Source organism: Arachis ipaensis, chromosome B8, assembly GCF_059453495.1.
Source record: "Arachis ipaensis isolate K30076 ecotype BB chromosome B8, ASM5945349v1, whole genome shotgun sequence".
NCBI classification, from domain to species: domain Eukaryota; kingdom Viridiplantae; phylum Streptophyta; class Magnoliopsida; order Fabales; family Fabaceae; genus Arachis; species Arachis ipaensis.
The window spans coordinates 4,451,288-4,472,805 of NC_142443.1; the positions used below are offsets into that span (position 1 = coordinate 4,451,288).

The 21,518-nt window shown below is 30.4% G+C and overlaps 3 protein-coding genes across 12 annotated transcripts; all 3 read right to left on the reverse strand.

The window, feature by feature from the left end:
• Positions 1-2,275: 2,275 nt before the first annotated feature.
• LOC107614179 (UDP-xylose transporter 1) lies at positions 2,276-6,105 on the reverse strand. 4 transcript variants are annotated; one of them, XM_016316412.3, is made up of 9 exons: positions 5,826-6,105; positions 5,655-5,735; positions 5,338-5,458; positions 4,865-5,049; positions 4,695-4,762; positions 4,462-4,594; positions 3,842-4,003; positions 3,278-3,550; positions 2,276-2,656 (listed from the first exon to the last, which is right to left on the reverse strand). In XM_016316412.3, the coding sequence occupies exons 3-9, from the start codon at positions 5,456-5,458 to the stop codon at positions 2,546-2,548; spliced, it is 1,053 nt and encodes a 350-aa protein (XP_016171898.1). In that variant the 5' UTR covers positions 5,655-5,735; positions 5,826-6,105; the 3' UTR covers positions 2,276-2,545. The 4 variants fall into 4 exon arrangements, with proteins under 4 accessions (XP_016171898.1, XP_016171897.1, XP_088352476.1 ...); XM_016316411.3 differs by having other exon boundaries at positions 5,338-5,464; XM_088496350.1 differs by lacking the exon at positions 5,655-5,735 and adding an exon at positions 5,574-5,654 and having other exon boundaries at positions 5,817-6,105.
• A 1,211-nt stretch (positions 6,106-7,316) lies between these two features.
• On the reverse strand, positions 7,317-11,690 carry LOC107614461 (uncharacterized). 7 transcript variants are annotated; one of them, XM_016316664.3, is made up of 16 exons: positions 11,570-11,690; positions 11,360-11,409; positions 10,849-10,908; positions 10,690-10,766; positions 10,433-10,525; positions 10,205-10,309; positions 9,664-9,747; positions 9,459-9,574; positions 9,179-9,280; positions 8,983-9,096; positions 8,816-8,872; positions 8,642-8,708; positions 8,427-8,480; positions 7,963-8,037; positions 7,839-7,874; positions 7,317-7,640 (listed from the first exon to the last, which is right to left on the reverse strand). In XM_016316664.3, coding segments are annotated over exons 3-16 (1,083 nt in total). In that variant the 5' UTR covers positions 10,850-10,908; positions 11,360-11,409; positions 11,570-11,690; the 3' UTR covers positions 7,317-7,538. The 7 variants fall into 7 exon arrangements, with proteins under 7 accessions (XP_016172150.1, XP_020964288.1, XP_020964286.1 ...); XM_021108629.2 differs by having other exon boundaries at positions 10,658-10,766; XM_021108627.2 differs by having other exon boundaries at positions 10,658-10,766; positions 10,849-11,058.
• A 2,618-nt stretch (positions 11,691-14,308) lies between these two features.
• Positions 14,309-21,250, reverse strand: LOC107614344 (cytokinin riboside 5'-monophosphate phosphoribohydrolase LOG1). The gene is made up of 7 exons (XM_016316557.3): positions 21,010-21,250; positions 20,474-20,571; positions 20,283-20,313; positions 18,137-18,236; positions 15,088-15,158; positions 14,805-14,948; positions 14,309-14,726 (listed from the first exon to the last, which is right to left on the reverse strand). The coding sequence occupies exons 1-7, from the start codon at positions 21,139-21,141 to the stop codon at positions 14,667-14,669; spliced, it is 636 nt and encodes a 211-aa protein (XP_016172043.1). The 5' UTR covers positions 21,142-21,250; the 3' UTR covers positions 14,309-14,666.
• Between the last annotated feature and the right edge of the window lie 268 nt (positions 21,251-21,518).

Sequence of the window (21,518 nt, forward strand, 5' to 3'; positions counted from 1 at the left end):
AATTCTTTAGCCATATCCTTATAAGATTATAACTTTTTTTTATATTTGACCACTGGAGTGAATTTTTCAAAAATAACTCAAATAGTGTGTTATATGTTGTTGTGAGTTTTTATAAAATATTAATAATATTTTATCTTTACATAACCAAAAAAAATTATTACAAAATGTCAGTGGTATTTTTTCTTTACATAATTGAAATTTTTTTTTACAATACGTCAGTAATGAGTTGTGCTATTAGTCTATTACTATTAAAATGACCAAATATTCTCGTGTTTTACATAAAAATTTTGAATATGTAAAAAAGCTCAGCCTATAAAATTAACCTTGAAATTTGTTGAATTATTATTATAGTGTTGGCTTCCAAAAAAAATAGGTGGAGATGGAGGAGGCAAGGTTGAAGACAAATGAAGGAACGGTTGAGTTTAGAAAACTTTAAGTTCATTGTGATGATCATGTTAAAAATATTAGAAATTATTAATTTGTCTTTAAAGTTTTAAATTATTTAGTTAATAATTTTGTTTTGTGTGTAGATCTTGGTCATTGGCCATAAAACAATTTAAAGTCCAAATATGTTAAGAAAATATATTTAGCTTTGCACAAATATTCTACATGACATATAGCTGAATTATTCATATGTTCCAGAAAATTATTGAGCAAGTCCAATTAATCTTTGTTACAAGATCAACAAGGCTTAGTCCGAAAATTGGAAGAAGAAAGAAAGCAATGATGTATGTTTTCCTCGGTTAACCACTCCCCTTTTGGATGGAATTCAAATTTAATTAACATCGGTTTAATTGCATTGGTAACTAAAAAGAAAAAGTTGAAATTGATTTGATTGCTTTTATTGTCACACACGTTACTATGCATAGAGGATAGGAAATGAATTTTAATTTCTTTCTTTACTTTCATTGAAAGCTTTTCTCCCTTCTCTCTCTTCACTTCGGTCATTTCAATGTCAGAGAAGAAGATATTAGAAGCAAGTAATCAGAAGAAGAAAACAAAAGCTAGGAAGAAAGCAAGCGGCCAAGGTGATGATGGTCCTTGCAAAAGGAAGATCTACAGCATGGCGTGATTGAGATCTTTACCACTAATGGAAAGATGTGGTAAAGAAGCCTCAAGATCTCTATGCCTAAAAATGGTAGCAATCTGATTCGGTCAAAGAAGAAGATCCTTATGGTATGGCTCGTTTCTACTTTTTGTTCATCTATCACAGAAAGTAGCTACTGTAGCTACGTGAAGGAGAAAGCAAAAATGGAACAGATGGAGCTGTCAATGATCAATCAAGCGTTTATCAAGGGTCAGAAATCCTTTTTGGGAACTAAGTCAAGATGGAAGGCTCAAATTGATGAAGTTTGATGAGAAGAGATGAGAGAGAGGTAATTGTATGTTGGTTTTTGCTTTCGGTTCCCTCTCTCTTCTCTTTGTTCGAACCGATTTTGGTGTTGAAGAAGAAGAAGTTGGCTCGATTGAACCGTTTCAACCTTGGAAGCTTCCCCTTCTATAATAAGGGTGAACGGTCAAGGCTTGAAACAAGGAGAGTAAGTACAAAATTCTCATAGCTACCCAAACTAACAGAAGTTCTTTTCCTTCAATGTGTTACATTTTATTTTCTTTTCTTTAGTTTTGTCTGTCTGAGTCTCATGGTGAAAAAGGCAAACAGTGTGAGGTTTGTAAGAAAAAGTCAGTGAGTGGTAAAAGACAGATGGTACAAAATTAAAAAGGCATAGGTGTCTTAGAGGTCCTTTGTACATCTATGTGTTGTGTATCATGATTATGTGGGAATTTCCTTACAAGTTGGGTTAGCACTTAGCAGTTGAAAGCTTGGTAGGTGACCAAGTCAAGTTCAGTATTGGGTAGATTCTGGACTTGTTTCGGATAGGAAAGGGTAGTTCTTAGGGAAGAATTGGTGTCTGTAATCAGTTGATTATAGTGAAATTCCATCATTGTTGTGATGGAGACTGGACGTAGGCTGCATTGCACTTAGCAGTTGAATCAGGATACTTCTTGGTGTAATTCTCTCTCTCTTCTACTCCATCTCTATTTCTGTTGCGAATGAAACAAAATTAAAAAATATCTCCTGACTAGTTACGAGACAAAAATAAAATGTCTTATGTCTGATTATGAGACAAAACGCAGAAAAATCTCTTGAAACTAATTTAAAAGGCAGAAAGTGATACTCAAAAAAATGTGTCTAAGATTCAACCCCTCTTTTAGCCACTGATTACCGTCAGGAACAAACAAACAACAAAAGATAAAAGTGACTACAAACCAAAAGTGGTAATTGGTAACATTTTTTGAGTAATATTATTAAAAAGAATGGAAGTTTTATAGAAAAGAAAAAAGGAATACAATTTCAAGTAGGCTATATTTCCTGTAGTTTAACATACACATTGCTGGCAATTGAAGGAAATAATGCACTGACTTAAAGTTACAGAAAACTTATTAAACAAAATTTGATTTACACTGAATATTAAAGAGCCCTATATATTGAAAGAACCCCGAGATACAATAAGAAATCTTAAATGACACAGAGCCAAATTCTTTTTTAAATAGATGACTCTTTGTTTAATTTCTTAGCCTCATGATGATTTTCCTCTTCTTGATGACCAGTATTGTTTTTCCCAACCAAAAGGGGTGTGTTATCTTTGTCCTTAACCTGTGAAAAATAATTAATTAAAACAAAAAAGAAAAAGAAAAAATAAATTGTTATAAACTTCTAGATATTATACAGCATGACAAGAAGAAAGAGCCAACAAAATTTCATAAACATGCAAAAAAATTTCTAATACCAAGATGCAATTTGTAAAAAAAAAAAAAAACTCAAGATAAAATTTATCAAAATTTTTGTCAATAAAAACAAAAAACGTTATCTTTTTTTTTAAGTTTAATTACTTTGTTGGTCCCTATAATTTCGCGAAATTTTCAATTAGGTCCCTATACTTTTTTTCTTTTTAATTGAGTCCTTACAACAATTTTTTTTTAATTGGGTATCTACACTTTTTTTTCCTTTTATTTAGGTCCCTATACCAATTCTTTTTTTTAGTTGGGTCCTATAAAATTAAGCCAATTACTATTAAGAAAGATTTAATTGAAAAAAAAATTAGTGTAGGGACTCAATTAAAAAGAAAAAAAAATATAATAACCTAATTGAAAATTTCACGAAATTATAGGGACTAACAGAGTAATTAAACTTTTTTTTTATTATCTCAGTATCTTTGTATTTTGTGGCATAAAACAATTACCAAACGCCGTATCATATGAAGATCATAACAAGTACCTGAGAGGATAATGGAAGATCTCCTGATTGTTTCTTTTTGTTCTCTTCAGTGCAGAAATAAGAGTACAATCCCATACCAAAAATGGCAACAAGTATTCCAACGATGTTCCTTCCAGTGAATGGATCATGGAGCAATGTGTAGCCAAATCCTAGAACAAGACAAGTCTTGAGGTGGCCAAGAACTTGGTACGTTACAGGAGATGTTTTTCCAATAACTAGGAATGTGCTGAAGTTCACAGAAACAGCTATCAAGCATGATAGCACAATGAATGCCTGAAATTTTGTTAACAAAGTAAATTCACCTTAGAATATATAAGTCACACTTTCATATTAAAATTCCGAAAATGTTTGGTAACCAAAGAAAATCAGCAAAAAACAGCCATAACTTGCTTTATTTAGCATTCATTAATTGTTGCGATAATTAATTAATGCTAAATAAGATAAGTTTATGCTATTTTTTTTTGGTCTCTAGTAAAAAAGTTAACAGACGATGATTTCTATCTGATTTAATCATTTTAGAATATCGAATTGCGCATCTTAAAAACAATTGGATTTAATGATCACCAATACTATAGGAGAATATTTGTATGCAAAGACATTTTGCTTGGTGAGGAGCTGATCCACTACAGGGCCTGAAACAAAAAGAATTGCTGCTTGGAATGGAGCAGATTGGTATAGCAACTGTGTGGAAGATACATTCAGCTTCTTCTGTATTGTGTTTGTAAGCTAAATTAAGCACAAAGTTAAGGATCCAAATTAAATAGGTTAAATTACACAGTTGGTCCCTACATTTTTAGTGAAATTGCAAATTAGTCCATACACTTTAAAAGTTTGTAATTGAGTCCCTAAAAAGAATTAAAATTTGTAATTTAGTCCCCGCCGGTCAAAAAGTGTTCATTTAATAGAATATTCTCAGAATATATTGAGAATATTCTGTTAAAATAAAGAATATACTGAGAATATTCTGTTAAATCAAACACTTTTTTGAACGATAGGGACTAAATTGCAAATTTTAATTCTCTTTAGGGATCTAATTACAAACTTTTAAAGTATAGGGACTAATTTGTAATTTTACTGAAAGTGTAGGGACCAACTGTGTAATTTAACCAATTAAATATCATAGTAATTAATCAATAACAATAATAATTACAATTATGTTCTAGAAAGAGAGCATTGAAGGATACAATTTGTCCAACACATGTAGTTATGATTGCTAGAAGGGAAAGAATGGATCCAACAAAATTGAGCTGAAGGTCTGTGATAGAAGCAATGCCAACTCCAACAAGTAATAGGAATAGAGAGAACTTTATTTTCTGGCTGCACAATGTTATCATAAGGTTTTGCAGTAAGTAAATTAAGCATTAATTACCCTTTAATTTCCAAATTCAATTATTTTGTTACTATTAGTATTTAGTACCTGAACTGTTTCTTTAGGAAAACAGTTTCTAGTAGCACTGTGAATGGTATTATTGCCAGTTTTGTCATCTGCAACACATTATCATATTTTTAGTGTTTATGAACTTTAACTTAATATTATTATTGACTTATGGTATTAATTAATACATTGAGATAATTAAATTAATTAACCTGGTAGAATCCAATGGAATTGAAGCCAAGGCTCAAATTGAGAAATCCAATGGAGATGCCATTTAGAATGCCAAAGAGCATGACTGTCTTCATGTCAATGGATTTGCTCACAAATAGATTCAAGCGTTGAGCCACATGAAGGGTGCAAAATGTCACCATCAAATGCCAACTAGTAAGTGTTGTGGCTGTCATAAATTGAAAAAATTAATCAAATTCGTCGTTTTAGTATCTCATAAGATGTCTTATAATATTTAGAATCTTGATTTAACTCTTAAAATATTTTGATATTACGATTTTGAATGAGTCATTCCAGTCTATGATATTTCTACTACTACTAGGTCAATTTACGTAAAATCTCAATTTTTTATCTACTTAGACATTATGTCAGATTTAATTGTACACATTAAAATATACACTTGATATTTATTAACTATTTATATATTATCAAGACAGAAAAAGATAATGAAAATCACCGAAACGGAAGCCAAGATTGCTCATCAAGGCTTTGTTGCATATGACAATGGAGACAGATGAAGCCACTGAGAGAAATAGTGCACCAATAACACCCAATTGGAAGCTTGACATCTCTCCCATCTTTTTCTACCAATAAAATTTCCATGATTCTTAGTTCAGGACTTAGTACATAACATAATCTTATCTAATATGATGAAAAAGAAATGAAATCCACAAAAGTATTAACTTCAAATACCTATTATATACTATTGGTCACTTAAAAAGCATAAGAATAGTCATCAAGAAGAATGTGTCCTTTTCCTCTATGGTCACGTACCTTATATAGTATTTGATTAAGAGGATTATACAATATAGATTGAGATCGACCTAGGAGCTATTATATGTTGTAATATGATACCTGAAAGTGATCATCACAATAAGAGAAGGAAAAAGAAAATGTTCTTATATATATATAAATATAGTTATTTTCATAATATACATTACATACCTTAACTTAGGAAATGTAGAAATGACTATAGAATGTGTTCGTAAAGGGCTTCCACAACTCCAATAAGCCACTCAAGTTGTAAGGTTAAGATGAGAGAGCTCTATTATAGATATATTCTAAGATACAAAGAGAAATTGGAGGGTACAAGCTTGTATGGGAATGCTTATGCACATTTTTTGTGGCTTTATTTAATTTGGATGGTTCGGTTGGTGCCTAATTAACGCCGTTAACTTCTTGGTGCTGGCGGGAGTTTAACGGCAATTTGAAGCAATATAGTCAAGTAGTCAACACATTGCATTACAAACATGTTCCCCTTAATAAAGAAAAAAACCACGATTTGTGACATTCATTTATTTTAAATTACTAAAATGCCCTTGGTGTATTCACAAGAATGTTATGTCACGGTTTTTATTCTTTGGTCCAAAAGCAGCAAAAAAGAGCACAGAGCGAGAATCGACCGATGAGATGTTAAAATCAAAAGGGCGTTTTTGGTCCAATTAGTTGCTACATTTTGTCCCAGTGCCACATATTAAGGGTTTTCATGGAACAAAATACTAAACAAGTCTTGACTCACAAGTCAGGAAGGTGAATGAAACCAACGTTTCGTTTTATTAAGTGAGGTGTCTGTCGTTTCAAGCAACACTCTCCAACTCCATTCCAACAGACTTCAACCTCACTCCTAATTAGCTAATTACAAAAGAGGATTTAATAAAATAAAATAGAATAAAACAGTGTTTTTCTTATTTCTTCTTCAATTTCCTTGGATGCATGTTTCTAAACTGTCTGGATTTCATCGCATATGAGCATCATATAAATCATTGCATTCAATCTCTTTCTTTTTTTAAAATTTCCACTATGCGTAACTTTATGAGAATAGTAATAATAATAATACTAATAAAATAAGGAAAACTTTGGCATCGCATATAAGGTACCAACTTTTAACTGCAATCTCTACCTACTTTTGATAAGGCAACACGATTCTCTCTCTCTCCCTCAACAATGGCAGGCAGAAAATCATTGTTTGAAAAAGAAAAGAGTATTTTCCTCAGTTTTTCACGATCTCTTGTCTTTCAATTCAAACGTCTTTCATGATTTCTCATTGGTCGTCTATCTATGATTTATAGTTGTCCTTTTACCATCTTTTTTAGGTGCGTATCATTTTCCTCAGAATAAATAAATTTAAGAATATCGTATTAAGGAATCATGCCATGCTATAATCATTCATATTCACAGCTCATATCTTTGACGACTCCTATCGTTGGATAAGATTCAAAATCTGTCTCTCCAAACACTAGTTAGTAACAACTGAAAATTTCCGACAATTGTTTTCTGTTCTTCAACGACCGTTCACCATTCCAATTCCCATCAAAATCACAGAACAACGAGTGCCTCAAACCTAAGCTATCAGTGAAAAGAGGATACCCTCTCTTGTCACAACTATTTTAGCCCTTTACCATTACTAGAACCTACAATTTGTGTACTCGGGGAAAATGCTGAATCGTGCTTACCTTTCTTTTACTTTTTGTAACTAGAGTAGAGATGCGTGTCAAAAATGCAAGGATATTATCATATTAAAGAACACAAGCTCAGAAAATACACCTAGCACCTGGGCCTGGGAAAACAAACTAATACACAAGAAAATCCTAAGTGTGCGTAATAGTAAAACATGTACAGTGGGAAGGCAGAGGAGGGGCTGCGGCATAGGCACATTCGTTAACCTTTTCGATAGTTGTTGAGTCCTTCAATATACGACTTATCAGCATCATTCATGCGAGCTTGAAACTCAGCCCATTCATTTCTGCATCTGGTTCTCACCTGAAAGGGTCATCACACCAAAAGAATCAAACTATGGCTCGTAATGTTCATATCATCTGTTTGGCAAACAGCAAAATATACATATGCATCTGGTTGTTGCTCTAATAAGACCTAAAAGATAAGGTAACGTGAAATGGAAGATGTAAATGCAAAGGACTGTTTGATTAGAGTGAACGGTGAAATTCACATATCACATACCGCATCCCATGGTTCTTGTCCATTGTCAGCCTCTCCCTGAAAGGTTATACATTCACATCTCAGAAAAATTATTTCTCGAAAATTCTCTCTCTCGGAAAAATTAAGCTACTGGATGATGACTAACCTGTAGTCCGAGAGAAGGAATTACTTGATGAACAATCCATTGTGAATCAACTACACCAATTTTTTCATGCGCAGGCTACAGAAACAGTACAAACTAGGTTCGATTAGAGCATACCATACTCGAGTAATTTCATTCTAGCCATGAGATGTAACCTGATATTTAGCACAAGATATACAGGTCTCCACATAATATAAACCCTTCAAATATTATATTGGTTAACACGAAAGAAGTCAAAAGCTCTTTTAAGAAGCAAAAAAACTGTAGGCTTAGGGCCACAGAAGAAGGCTCGCTGACTTGCTCACTCACTCTATATCATTCCTAATTCAATACTACTCTCAATAATTAGGTCAAGTACTGGAGTCAAAGCCCAAGCTCAAACCCACTAACAATATGTAAATACGCATGGTTTCAAAGTCCTAGCATTAGGAACGAGTAAAAATAAATAGATAATGGAATCTGCTTACCTCTACACATCTTCTGAGAGAAAAATCCAATCCCCATCCATGCACTAGATCATTCTACAAGTAAACATAGTTGGGAAGTTCATCAGGGTAATTTATTGGTTTGCATGCATGGGAAAAACAAAAAATCACCTATTCGTTAGCTATAACCAACATATTTTATGCAAAAGAAATTACCAAAAGTAAAATATGTGATAAGAAATAAAATAAATAAATACCTGAATCATATGCCAAACACATCGCCATGCTTCCCGAGAAAAGACAGGAGCCATAATTTCCACAAATCTAAAAGAACAAAATAAATGATAACGTTATCTAAGTAGAAAAAGAACATGACAATGCAATTACAATATAAGAATTAACTTTCAACCAAGGAGAAAGAGAGAACATACGCAGCACAAGGAGGCAAATGTGGATCACTACACCAACCTGGTTTCTCTTCAGTAACCCTATTCACCAATACATAATTAAACGTGTTAAGAACATAATTGAAAGTCACAATGAAGTACCTCATTACATAAGTGGTTAAAGGTAGAAAACAGAAAGGATAAAGGAATACATGTGAACTTCACTATCCCCTCTCCTTTTTGTCATCTCCCATGTCAATCCGTTATTGGGCTCAAGACCAGGTTGAGAGATCTCCAAACCATGTTTTTTGATTATGTTAATAAACCTAGGTGAATAGATGCATCTAATTAACAAGGGGGAAAATTGCATATAATGTCAAATTTGAGCAGATTGAAAAGATGGAATACTCGTCTGGGTTGAAGTGTTCCACTCCAAGATCTTCATCCCAGATAAAAATATATTCAAAAGCTGATACTATATCAGGATGCAAAAACCTTTTAGCATACCACCTACAATACATCAAGAAAGAAGCAACTAATATGAACTCAAGGAGTCAATGAATAATAATCTCTCTCTCTCTCTCTATATATATATATGTGTGTGTGTGTGTGTGTGTGTGTGTGTGTGTTAAAAAGCTTACGGATTAATTTAAATAAAATAACAATAGGAAAAATGGAAAGTATATACCATTTTGTTTGTTTCATTACACTAACATGGATTGCATTCTTTGACCACTCATACTGATCCCATTCACTAGTCCGACCATCATAATGAAAGAGCAAAATTGCAAAATCATCAGAAAACTACAAAACAATTTGATAGTAAGTACATTTGAATAAAGTATAAAAGGGTAAATAAATTCACATAAATAAGCACAGTCCATCTCTGTAACCTTATTGACTGCAGCATTGATATTATGCCTCTGATCATAACCAACAGTAAATGTCACCAAATACTTTGGCTTTTTCTCCAGATCCTGCAGAATTTGGTGTTTCATTGCAAGCTTAGTGAATAAGATACCAGGGAAACAGATGTATTAATATGTAAGCACTATCTGTATAAGCTAACCAACATATTCAAGCAAACCTCCTCATACACTCGCACGTAATGATCTCATTCATATGATTCATAGGAGTTACTTCTTGACAGAATTGAGATAAGTCTACATCTACACCACCCATATGGGCACTCTAAGCATGCACCAGGGGGAAATAATTTTGATTTTGTTTTCCTATATCATTTGCAACATAGATTAAGTGAAGGAAAAATTGCTAAACATGTCGGCATGGCTCTCTGTTCACCACCCATAGACAACAAATGCACATGTGTGTGTAAGAGGGAGACAGAGAAAGAGAGAGAGAGAGGGGGGGGGGGGGGGGGGAGGGGATTCACAGATATTTTCATGCATAGTAAATAACTGCTTCATAGCATACCTCACTTGGGTCGCCCCATAGTCTGCGCAAATACAAATCAGATTCTGATACAATAATTCCTGGAGGTAGTAATTCTGCACCGCGAGGGTTTGATGGAACATATATCTATAGAAGTAGCATTTGTGAAAAAATAAAATAAAAGTAATAGATAAACTTGCAGCCATTTATGTTTCAGATAATATAAGTGCATTCCTATGCAAGTATCTAAAGAATAAGCATAGAACTTACCTTAAATAAACTAACTGACCCTAAGGCTTCAGGATTTACATTTCCAGAAGATCCTACTTCAAAAGAATTCTCCACATTTGAAAGTAAGCTAATCTGCATAATGTAACAGGAGAAAAACAAGAAAGAAAAAAAGGGGAAAAAAAAGAGAAGATGGAAAAAAGGAAAATAAAAAAGGATTACACATGTCTGATGCAAAGAAAAAATAATAACAGTTACAAATATTACCTTAGTCAAATGCAAGGATGAAAGTGAAATACCAATAAAAAATCCAACAGCAACTCCCATAGTTGCTGTGGCAATAATCCTGGCACCCTCATTTGATCTTTTAACTGCACTGCAGCAGAAATAATAAACTAATTTCAGCATTTTTGGCTTAGTGAACACCAAAAAACGAGTACCAAAAAAAGTGTTCTTACTTGCGATGCATGATTCTCATCCACTTATTGTCTCTGTTAATCAAATCAAGATATTTTCACCTGAGAGAGGTAATTATACAGACTATGAAGCAAATATATGATCCTTCAACAACAAAAAGAGTGATCCCCGCATGAGCCACAAACAGCATAGTCGCCGGAATCAGTGCGCATTTTAGTTATATGCATGCATACAACTATCTATCCTTCCATCTGAGTGAAGACAACAATGGATGCATATCATGTGACTTATACAAAATAAAAATGTAATAAAAATTTGCATATTAGTGATAACATGTTAGAGATACAGAGAGTCAGAGAGTAACTACTTCCAAAGTTAAAAAACTTAACAGTGATAGAAAAAAGATAGTAGCATGTTGTTTATTACATTAACGAGTAACAGATTAACCATTTCTTGCTCCGATACTCCAATAACACAAAAAACTGCCACTATCATCGTGAACTTCTAAACGACGCAAAAAACGAAACTAACGCTGCGTTTTAAGTAAATTACCACGTCGAGAAGCAAACTGTGCGATTTCACAGCGACATTGCATCACTGATCTGCATTTCAAAACCTAAACGGTAAAACGAATACAACACAACACCGAAAATTTTCAGAGCTTCCACAAAACGCAAGCTAAACGCGAGCACCAGAATTGATTTGGTGGGGAAAAAAATGAAGTTATAGCTACGACGAGAGAACGCATAAGCAGAGACTTACAGAATCGATTTCAGGTGAAAATCGCGTTTGCATTCTTCTTCTTCTTCTTCTTCGATTCTCGATCGTGTTTAAGAGAAGAACTAGCGGAAGCTTTTATATGAATAGCACCGTTCTTGCCACGGCGAGACTCAAATTTTCCATTGTACGAATTTATAGTATGACTAAACTGCCCCTGCTTTGATTTTTCAACTTTTTTTACTTTTCTTTTGAAAAGGAATAATATAATGACCTATGGGATCGTGCCATGTCGTAGAAAACTGACACGTGTGAAAGTTATTGCATGAATTTGATTCTGACCGGTCAACTCTTATGTTATATTATAATAAACCACATACATATTTGTCAATATTATTCATTTTCATTACTATATGAATTCATAGTTCTTACTTTAATAATGATATCACGACTCAAGTGACACGTCTTTTATTAACATTGAATAATTGAATGAAAAAATTACCATAATTTCCAGTCTTAAACAGCGACTCGTGGGATATTAAAAGAATGTAAATTTATTAGCATTGAATAATGGTTCATCTTAGTCACTTTATCATTAATTAGTCTATTAGAGTTAGAGTTTAATTAATATATGTCCATATAATAAACTTATTATTAATAAAAAAAATTTAATTTTAACATGCCCTAAAAGTATAAAATAGATACACTCTTAAAGTTAACCTAGGAAATATAGGTGATGAGTTATATACATAAGGCCAAAGTGAGTGATTATTAAAGTTCTCTCGCCCTGCATCATAGAGATGGCAACTCTAAATCTTTTAATTACTAAAACCGTTGTTTTTTTATAACGCTCAACAATTTTAGTTGATGGGGGGCCTTCATGATTGATAATTATATATGTCATGCAATATTTGTTTAATTTAGGCTCCTTCATGCAGTTTTGATGTGTGACATAACATTTGATATGCCAACCTATTCACTATGATCGCTTTGTGAGCAGATGCGAAGTACCGAAGCTGTGGAGGTTTTGAGCAACAACACTTTGTCACACTTATGGATGAATTTGGCAATCAATCACATTTTAGTATTTTACCCAACCCCAATAATCTTTATGTTATTAGTTTGGTTATATATGGCACAACATTTTTATTAAAATTTGGCCAATATTTAATCAATAAAAAAATGAGTAATTCAACACTATTAAATATAATCTTACATTATTAAAAATATTAATAATAACTAATTAATAGTTATAAATTACAAAATTTACTAATCTCTAATACTCCTCTTATGAAATAGCGCTTATACCTTTCTTTTAATATTAACGGTATACCTTTTTATTTTGGTTATTCATGAATCAAAAATTAATTAATAAATTACTGTATATATAAAATAAAATTTAAATTTTGATGTCTATTTAAGTAAATAAGTGAATTCATCATTAATTTAAGTGCAACTCCAATGGGCGGATCTTGAAGTTCTATTTATGACAAAAGCAGAAAGGCACCATTGGAGGGGATAAGGAATGAGTTCCTCCACGGGTCTCAAGGTGAGGGAGTCTCTCTAAGCAGGGACTCAAATCAACCAATAATAACTTGCCACTTAGCAAGTTATTATAAAAAAAATAATAATATAAAATTTGAAATAATTAAATAATTATATTAAATAATTATATTTTTATTTAATTAATAATTTATATTAATTATTTAAATAATTAAATCATAATTAATTAGATTAAATAATTAAATTTTTATTTAATTAATGATTTATATTAATTATTTATATCATAATTAATATTGAATATTATTTATATTATTATATTAAATTATAATTAATTAAATTTACTTATATTAAAAAATAAATTTAATTTTTACACTTTACAAAATAATTTTTAGTTGAGTTGGTTATTTTTATTTTTAAAATTTAAAATGCTAACGATATTATTAAAATTAGCAGTTGTAAATACAAAATTATAAATTAGTGTAATTTCGAATTATATATTGTGTATTATTGTTATATATGAATTTATTTAATATTAATATCTTTTAATAGTGAATTATTTTTAAATTTATAAATTTAAATAATATTATTGAAAAAAATTAATTATATGTATTTTAATTAATTAATTAAGTGGGACCACAATAGAAACTAAAGTTAATTCCTTCTAATGGAAAAAAGAGATACTTTAAGTTTTTATTTACTGTTTATGACGTAAAAGCTAATGTGGAGTTACTTTTTGTAACAAGTGAACCATAAATAGAGATTGAGATGAATTTTCTACTGGAGATGTCTAAACTCCCCATTTAGGCTTATTATTTATTGAGACTTGAGTTTGATGTTGACAATAAGTGCTGTTTATTAGGTACTTAAGAATTAGGTAGTGATGTTGACATTCTTTTTGTTTTTGGTCTGAGTGGTGATAATTGATTGTTGGCATTAGGTTTTCTTTGTTTTTTTTTTCTTTACTTACATTAGATTTAAATTCTTTTTTTTTTGTCAGAATTAGATTTAAATTCTTATCAATCAACCATGTCTCTCTTTTTTTTGGAGTATTGAATTGTCTTTTTTTTCCTTGATTTGTTAAGCCCATTTAGTTTCTTCTTAGATGTTGTATAATGTTTGGGCTTTGTCCGATTTACCCACAAGATCAACAATGTTAATTATAATTCTTCCTTATTATCTTCTGAATTAACTCCAATTTGGCTTGAATATTATGTGTAAGTTTTACTTGTAATCCAACAATAGCTATGATCTATTGAAACTAAAAAATTGAAGAAATAGGAGAAAAAGAAAACAGAGATATTACAAAGCTAATTTCTACACAAATTCTCTGAGCTCTATCTGCTCAATGCCTCTATTTTTGTAATAAAAACATTGATTGGGGTCTGAAAAATACCCAACTTTCTTCACAATTGAACAGAGAGTAGTACTAGTACTGGTTAATTAACCTTAATAGTTAGAATTAGGTCAATTAACCCTGTACTTTTACACTAAACAAAATACTATATTATATAAGAGCACAAAGAATCCTCTGGCTTTCAGGAAACTCTGGTCATCTACCATAATAATATATAGTCTTTTTTTTTTTTTAATATTATAACTATGTGACTAAACTGCCCTCTACACCAATTTTCCATCCTCTTCAGATCCCACTTTCCCAGCTTAGCTTAGAGGCAACTCTTTCATGTTGTGGGAAATATTCCTATAAGAATGTAACACCAAATGTCATTATTAACAGTATAATTATTAATTAGGAGTTTGTAATTATTTAATTAAGTACCTCCATGTTTTTGACAAGGTCTTTTGGTGTTGGGGCAGACACAATTATATGGCGAGCTTTGGGGCTGATGAACCCTTCCTCCACAGCTTTGTCAATGAATGATAAGAATGAATTGTAGTATCCATCAACATTCAGCAACCCCACCTTCCAAACACAAAACATTTCCATCATTATCATTTCACTCAATTTCTATGCATAATTAATTAACATGGAATACTTTTAAGTAAAAAAAATATATATGTATAGTTGTTTATAAACGCATGAATTTTGATAGAATGTTTACCGGTTTATCATGGATGCCAAGTTGAGCCCAGGTTATGACCTCAAGAAGCTCCTCAAGTGTGCCATAGCCACCTTCATGCACATAACATAACATGACATACATAACATAATTACATAACATCATTATTAAAAAACATAAAAAAGGGACAACAATGACAAGTGGAATTTTTTTTATTATTCACGGTATCCTTCTACCTCACAAGTCAATGACTAATTCGTCGTGAATTTAAACTCTATTTAAGAGTCTGCTATTGGCCAATGAAATTACTGCATGCACAAAGTATGATTCGAAATCTCCAATATTTATTTATAGCGTTTGTTTTGAGGTATTGAGACAAAGACTGAGACACAGTATTATGTTTGTTAGTTCAGAAACTGATACTAAAATTTATGTCTCTATCTCAAAAATTTCAATATTTCAGTACCTCCAAAAAATAGAGACACAGGAGACTAAAATTTTTAAAAATTGAGACTGAAACTTTAATAACATTTTATACCTAAAATACCTTCATTTCAATTAATTAATTCCAATTTTACCATTTGTGCAAATTAAATTAGAGTTTCATTCTTGTTTCAATTTCTGTTTCCCATTTTACACCAAACAGAATACTGAGATTTATTTAAATATCTGTCTCTCAGTCTCAGTCTTTCTGTTTCTGTCTCTCCACCAAACGCTATCTTAAAGACGAGTGAACTGACCACTCACTAATCCCTTTCTAGTTTCAGTTTAAAAGAAAAAAGAAAAACATAAAAAAGTGGGTTTGGACTTTGGATCCTGTTAGAGGGGGACAGATCATGGGCCACTTGTTTCTTTGGGCCTATTGGGGGTAAGCTACCAACTAGGTTTTTAGTGAATCATGTGCCAAACCGAACCAAAAAAAAAAAAAAAAAAAAAAAAAAAATTCTCATTGATCCCCGCTTTACTAGATAAACAAAAAAGAATTAAAAAAAAAAAAAACTTGCCCAATTGGATGTAAATTGAACTCGTGTTTATATATGATATTCTAATTATACGATATTATTTTGTGACTGCTCTATTAGATTTGGATATAAAACATTAAAACCACACACATCAAAAAAGGAAAAAAAAGGACAGAGATATATCAACGAGACCGACAGGGATGTGGTAAGGATTAAACTTCATAACTAGCTAACAATCAATTTTTAATTTCGTTGGAGTTCACCTTTTGATGAGAAAAATTAGTCATAAAATCTATACATATATGTCGTTCCTTAGGTTCAAATCCGACACATGACGTTTAAGTAACTCAAGATTCCTTACATTACATATATTATTAAGAATTTAGTTTGGTACTTGCTTTATAAAATTTGACCTCATCTCAGAATTTTTGTCATGTAGTAATATAGAAATTGATAAGGTGCATCACGTAAGTTCAAAATTCTATTAAGAGACAACGTACGTGGTTTTGTCCCAGACATGTCTAGACTCCACCCGTGGAAGAAATTGTATTATTATTATATTATCAATTTAATTATTTTCAGACACTTATTAAGTTTCTAATAGCACAGCTAAATGATTTGCAAACTGAAACGTCACATGTGAAAAAAACTTGTGGCGTGTATCACTTTGAGGAAACAGTAATGTTATACAAAACACTATTATTCATAGCCATAAATGGACGTAGCTACTAGCTAGGGTTTAGGGCTATAGAAAATGTTCTTAATGTATAGTTGTGCTCTTTTAACCTTTTAAAGCAACTCTACCCAATTATAATAAGAAAAGAAAGCAACATCACTAAACTCTTTTAAAGATGATGGCATCTTTTGATGTTTATATTGTTTGTTGTTTCGTATATTAGCATGTGTTATCTCATCTTGTAATGGTCCATGTTAATTAATATAAGAGGGGTGTTAGTGGCAATAAATTTTATTATTTGTAGTCATTAATTGATAATTATTGGTGTTTTTAATTAATCGTGTAAGATTTTATCTAATCGTAATAAATTACTCACTTTTTTTTTACTGATTAAGTGCGGACTAAATTTTAATAAAAATATTGGCCCTCTAAACTTTTTCTTAATATATAATATTGAAAAATTAACGAAAATCGCATTTTCATAGTCAAATGATCAAGTCCCCTCATTTTTATTTTAATTTTTTAAGAATTTCCATATATTATCAACGTATAAAGCGAAGTTCGAATTTATGAAAATGGAACTGGCGGCAATTGATTCAATAGAGTTAAAAGTTTAAAATTTAAAAGTTCAATTAAATTTTAATTAGAGTTAAACTGGATACAATAAAATAATATATTTACGTATAAAAATATTTTTTAATAATTTTTTTGTATTTTATTATTTTGCTAAAAAATCATACTAGTGCGATTAATAGATTATTTGAACGATTTTTTTTAATTTTTTAACCAATTTGTTGACAACTTTTTTTTTTTTATCTTAATTGGACTAATTTGATGTTCGATTTTTGGTTAACTCAGTTAAACTACTTGATTTGGTCGGATTCTCAAAATTATCGTACTCAAATTTTTATAAACAACTAATTATTTATTATATCAATCAAAATAACTAATTTTTAAATATAATACTTAAAAATAATCTATAAATATAAAGTTTGTCAACAATTTTAAAAATATTCCTAAATTTTATTTTACTTTAGTTATATTTTTGAAGTTTTCGATTTGCATTAAATATTTTCCTAACAGTTAAATATTTAGAAAATTTAAAACCAATTCAGTAATAATGCATGACAACTAGGCTTGATTTATTTATATTGAAGATTATTCTTGTGAAATTGTTGTTGAATTAATCTTAAATTTTTTAAAAAATTAATATTTAATACAAATAAAAAAATTTTAAGATAAAATAAATTTAAAAATATTTTTAAAATTTTTAACAAATTTTAAAGATAAAAAATATATTTGACCTCTTTTTATACTCTTTCTATATGGAAATTAAACTATTTTAAAAGAATGTTAATCATTTTCATGGAATTGAATTTGACTAAATAGAAAAGTATGTTAGAGAAGAAATGAAGATTGGTGGAAGCATGAGGTTAATATAACTTGTACGAACCAGGTAATGCAATAAAGGCATCAGAATGCTTAGCCATCTCTGCTTTCCTTTGATGCATGTCTGCAACTGCCTTCACTTCCCCCACTGTTTCTCCAGTAAGCTGCACCCCAAATCAATAATAATCCAAATTAGAAAAAATAATATATATATCAACAGATTTTGAGCATGTAATGCATGGTCAATGGAGTAGTAGTAGTAGTAGTAGTAGCATTAGGTAGGGGAATAGTAGAGGTGTTAAATAAATGCAATGATGATTGTTGCAGCATTGTGGGCTCAATTTGTAATCATTTTACCGCTTCTTACTCCTTGGGAGAACCATGTCTTCCTTACATTAATTTACGGTCCATAATATTTATAACCAATGCAATGAAGTAAATAATAATTTAATTTTTGAATAAATTATCATTTGTATTCGTACAAATGTACTCATATAAGAATAAAACGACAATTGTAATCACAGAAGATGGTCTTTGTGTGCTAAAAGTACCCAGACGTTGGTTACGTAATTGGTCTGTTAGGGTACTTTTGGCACACATAAGCTATCTTTTGTGGTTATAATTGTCGTTTTATTCTTATATAGATACATTTATCAGCATCTGTATCTTTCATGGGTATAAATAGTAATTTATTCTTTAATTTTAATATCATTTTTAATATAAAACTGTTTTATATGTATATCTAAATCTAATCACATAATATTATATTAATAAAAATAATTATTTTTTATTAGTTGTATGAATAATTATCTAAAAAAATAATTATAATTATACGATTGTGTAATTCTGTTGGTACATTAAAATTATTAAACTCATAAAATAATATCATAAAAAATGGTATAAATTATCTAAGGAATTATTTACTTTAAATAGTTTAGTCCAACTAATCCAATATTCTATCAGTATACACTCTTGCTTGCTTATAAAATTTAGCATAATAATAAGTGTTTGATGTAATAATCCCTTTTTTTTGGGGTTAATTTGTGGGAGTGAATATATGTATATAAAAGAAGAAATGATGGGATATAAGAATGTAAAGAGATATATGGAATTTGAGGGAAGGACAAAAATGGTGCAGAAGGGAAAGACCCCAGATTGCCAGGTGTATTGATGGATAAGTTTGAAGACAGCACCAAATTGTGAGCAAAATACAATACACATGAATACAATGTGATGAAACAAAATACTCCTAACTTTATATGAACCGTACATGAATAAAAAAAAGGACAAATGTGTTATGACTCGGATAAAATTGGGATAACAAAAGTATGGCTGCAATTCACTTTAAATGTTGAAAAATTTTCAAAGTATTTTAAAATTGTGAATATTTCAATAATTTTAGTTATTAATCTTAAGGGTATATATATTTTAGGATAAATTATAAAAAATATACTCAAATTATTTTGTTATTGACAAAAATAGTCTTCAATTTTATTATAAAAAAAAACACTTACAAATTATTTAAAAACACGATAAACATGCACATTCGTGAACTAAAACGTTTTACGTTAGAAAAAAAAAGAGGTGACAAATAGAATTTTTTATGTAGTAAGTGAGACTATGACATTAACAAATAAATTTATATTTTATTTTTAATGAAATAGGGTCTAATCACGATTGAATATTTTGATACGTTTTTAAATTATTTAAATATATTTGGATATATGAGAAGAAGATCGACAGAATACACAGTCAGGAAGGTAGATGAAATGGAAAATGGACAAGGGATGAAAGACAGAAGAAGATCTAAGAAGACTATCCATGAAGTGGTCAAATGAGATTTACATGTAAATGGTCTCTCTGTAGATATGATACATAACAACACTCAATAGTATCGTTTGATTATGTAACCAATCCTATCTAATAGGACAAGACTTTGTTATTTTATTGTTGTTTGTATTTTTATTGATAATAAAATTTAAAAATATTTTATCAATATTAAAATATTTTAAGTACATTTTTGGTGATTTATTGATTGAGAACAATGATCAAAATTAGGATATCTGAAATGCTTAAAATATTCCTTAGATATTAGGCTACTAATATAGTACTATTAAGTCCAAGACATTGGAACTTAGATAAAATTAATGTAAGATAATTCTGTGTGTTTGCAATGATGAATATGCTTCCATAACAGTCCTTAACATTACCTCTCTTGGCATAAGTGTCTTGGGAATAACTCTGCAGAGAAAAAACAAGTTACTGAGATGAACAATTATATATAGAGAGAGAAATGTCATATCATATATCATATCATCATATCATATGATCATATCACATATTAAATTAGCTTAGCTAGCACCAATGGGAATGAATAATAATCATGATGATGCTCTCTCACCCAATTACATGGCGACCACCATCATAAACAGCCTGAGAAATCAATCCCATCAAACCAATGCTGCCTCCTCCATAAACCAGATCAATATTTCTTGACACCTATTAATTCATTAACAAACCAAATATTACAGAACTAATTAATGCTCTGTATGTATGTGTTCATGAGAATTAGAAACTAAACTAGAAATGATGGGACATAATGCATCAAGGAACAGAGAGAACCCCAAAACAGAGGATCCAAATTGACTACGGTAAAAACTCAACTGCAGTTAATTTCATATGAAGTTAATAATTAAAAACGGTTAAATAATAATTTAGTCAAAGATATCAAATCACTTAATCCTAGCAAGCACAACAGTAAAAAGAAATAAACTTGGAGGATCAAATCAAAACAAACATTAGAAAACAAATTAAAACAGGACAAAGATTAAATCAAAGTAAAGACAAGTAGTGTTCCAGAGAAACAGCAGAATTAAACTCCTTAAAAGAGAAAAAGGATTAGAAATGGAAGATGCATTTTATTATTATGATTATTACCAATTCTCTTCCAAGTTCAATGGCAGCATCCTTGTAACTAGCTTTGTTACCAGGGCTGCTACCACAAAACACACAAATCCTCTTGAATTTTGATTGCTTCTTCTTCATATCTTCTGTTCCTTGTCTCTCCATCTCTCTCTCTCTCTATATATATATATATAGATATGTTGTGTCTCTGCAAGGTTTCAAAATGAATGAAGACGAAAAGAGGTTAGTGTTGATGGTGTATGAGCTTGGGTTTATGCTATCTTATATATAGAGAGAAATAGATTGAGAGGGAGTAGACTATTTTTAACCCTTAAAAAGTTTAATTTTTTCATAAAATAACTCTCTAAAGAAAGAAATTATATTTTGGTCTTCCGAAGATAAATTCAATTTGATAAAAAGTAATCTTTTATAAGCAATAAATGACTCATAATTTTTTCTGATTTTTTTTATAGAACAATTAAAAAATTATTCAAACAATAAATACAAAAAACTGAGAAAATTTGATTTTAATTTTTTTTTCA

Coding starts and splice junctions, on each gene's coding strand:
- LOC107614179 (XM_016316412.3), bottom strand. CDS start 5,458: ATGGGAGAGATGTCAAGCTTCCAATTGGGTGTTATTGGTGCACTATTT. Junction 4,763..4,864: donor ATTCCATTGGATTCTACCAG/GTTAATTAATTT, acceptor AATGTGTTGCAG/ATGACAAAACTGGCAATAAT. Junction 4,004..4,461: donor CTACATGTGTTGGACAAATT/GTATCCTTCAAT, acceptor TGCTTAATTTAG/CTTACAAACACAATACAGAA.
- LOC107614461 (XM_021108629.2), bottom strand. CDS start 10,868: ATGAGAATCATGCATCGCAA. Junction 10,310..10,432: donor GGTCAGTTAGTTTATTTAAG/GTAAGTTCTATG, acceptor CTACTTCTATAG/ATATATGTTCCATCAAACCC. Junction 9,748..10,204: donor TATGGGGCGACCCAAGTGAG/GTATGCTATGAA, acceptor CAAATTCTGCAG/GATCTGGAGAAAAAGCCAAA.
- LOC107614344 (XM_016316557.3), bottom strand. CDS start 21,141: ATGGAGAGACAAGGAACAGAAGATATGAAGAAGAAGCAATCAAAATTC. Junction 18,237..20,282: donor AGACACTTATGCCAAGAGAG/GTAATGTTAAGG, acceptor TTTGGGGTGCAG/CTTACTGGAGAAACAGTGGG. Junction 14,727..14,804: donor ACCTTGTCAAAAACATGGAG/GTACTTAATTAA, acceptor ACATTCTTATAG/GAATATTTCCCACAACATGA.